Raw genomic sequence first — 1,851 nt, forward strand, 5'->3', positions numbered from 1 at the left:
CCGGTAGCCATCACAGCGCGGCATCGGGTCTTCCAAAAAAGAGTTGACTTGGCCAACGAAAGTGTCGCTCGGTTGTTCGAAAACTTTCTCCTCTTGAAAGCCATTTTAGATGGCTGTCTTTGCTTAATACTGCTGGGGGGCCTCTTCGTGAGGGGAGACTCGATCGGCTGCAGTTTCTTGGGGTTCTTTTTCCAGCTCGAAGAGGTGATGACACTGGCCCTGATCATGCGCATGGTGATGCATCCCTTCCATTTCATGCTTAGGAAAAGGGACATGACTGATACGAAAGAGTACTTCAATCGATCCATCCTGGTTTGCGTGCTAGTGTCCACTTTTGTATGCATCCCGCTTGCGGCCTCCCGTGAGTTCGGGCGGTCAGGCTCCCTGTGTTGGTTGACGAGCGTGTCCACACAGTTCTACGCCTTTTTTACTTTGGTCTTCTTCACCTGGATTGTGTCCATGATAGTCATCGTCCGTCTGGCCCGCGTCACGCAGCATCGGCACGCCGTGCGCCTGCTCACTGTCTACCACGGGAACTTCTTCCGGCGTCTCAGCGACGGCATGGTCACGCGCTTGGTCTTTATTGGTGTGGCCGTCATACTCTACGGCTACGTCTTCCGCGTGCTCGCACGTGCGTATATCTGGCGGAACGGGGCGGAGTCCCCCTTCCTGAGTGGTATGGAGATGCTGACCATTGCCTTCCGGGGGCCCGTGGACGCCATTTTCTACTCCCCCAAGGACTGGGTCGTCCGCCTCGCGCGCTTCTACCGGCATTTCTGTCTGGGCCAAAAGCGTGGGGCCAAGCGAAGGACCTCCATGGACCTGGCCAGTGCCGCTGAGCCCGTGCGCTTGACCTTGATCGGGAAAGCCTACCCGCTCCCCTTCTTCACCGACCCCCCGGTGCCCTCCTTCCAGGACAAGCAGCTTTTCATCAGCACCTACAACCTGGGCGAGTGCAAGTCGAAAGCCTTGGGGCCGGAGGCGCTCGCGGCCTGGATTCCCCGGGACCGTGACGTGTACGTGCTGGGTCTGCAGGAGTGCATGGTCTATCGCCGGCTGGGAGAAGATGTCCTCGCCCATCTGGGGGGCCCAGAGAAGTACGTCATGTACCGCCGCGCCATCGGCTCCACCTACCAGTCCCTGGGCTACCACGGCTTGATCGCCTTGCTGGTCTTGGCGCGCACGGAGGAGGTGCAAGCCAACCGGTTCCTGCTCCACGAGTCCAAGAACAGTGCCGTGGCCCGAGGGAAGAACCTGGGGGTGACCACCGCCCAGAACAAGGGAGGCGTGGGGCTCGCCTTCCGCTACTACGACACGACTTTCGCCCTACTCGCCTGCCATCTCTCCTCGGACCTGAAGGGGCGCTCTCGGCTGGACAAGCGGAATCAGGATGCCTGGCAGCTGACTTACGAAACGAATTTGTGGCGGGAGGAGTACCTGCTGGACGTGCATCACCAGCACCACGTCTGCATATTCCTTGGGGATGTCAACTACCGCCTGCGGAGGACGGATCCGGAGAAGGTGCTGGAGGACGTGGCGAGCATTTGCCGGCGGGAACGAGACGTTCTGTGCGGCGGCCAGGAGGAGTGGCGGCGGGATCGGTACGCCCTCCTCTTGGCGCCTGGGAATGGGGGCCCGGGCCCTGGGGAGGGAACGCCGTTGGAGGGGGGGAGGAAAGAGAAGGATGACGGGGTCCGCGATAGCGAGCCTTGTGGGGGTGTGGATGAGCCAGGGGTATTGGAAAGCGGGGGGGACGAAGGGGAGCAGCAGGAGCCAGAGCTGCTGGAGGAGGATCCCGTGGACGAGGAGGCGGAGGAGGTCTGCTGCGAGCAGGAGCGGCAAGGGGTCTCG

The 1,851-nt window shown here is 61.2% G+C and overlaps 1 protein-coding gene across 1 annotated transcript; it reads left to right on the plus strand.

Moving 5' to 3' along the window:
• Nucleotides 1-443: 443 nt before the first annotated feature.
• On the plus strand, nucleotides 444-1,496 carry NGA_2015700 (phosphatidylinositol- -trisphosphate 5-phosphatase 1; the record flags this gene model as incomplete). Its single annotated transcript, XM_005856012.1, has 1 exon — nucleotides 444-1,496. A coding segment is annotated over one exon (1,053 nt), but the record flags the coding sequence as incomplete, so codon positions are not given.
• Nucleotides 1,497-1,851: the final 355 nt, after the last annotated feature.

The sequence above is a fragment of the Nannochloropsis gaditana genome, assembly GCF_000240725.1.
Source record: "Nannochloropsis gaditana CCMP526 unplaced genomic scaffold scaffold055, whole genome shotgun sequence".
Lineage (NCBI taxonomy): Eukaryota > Eustigmatophyceae > Eustigmatales > Monodopsidaceae > Microchloropsis > Microchloropsis gaditana.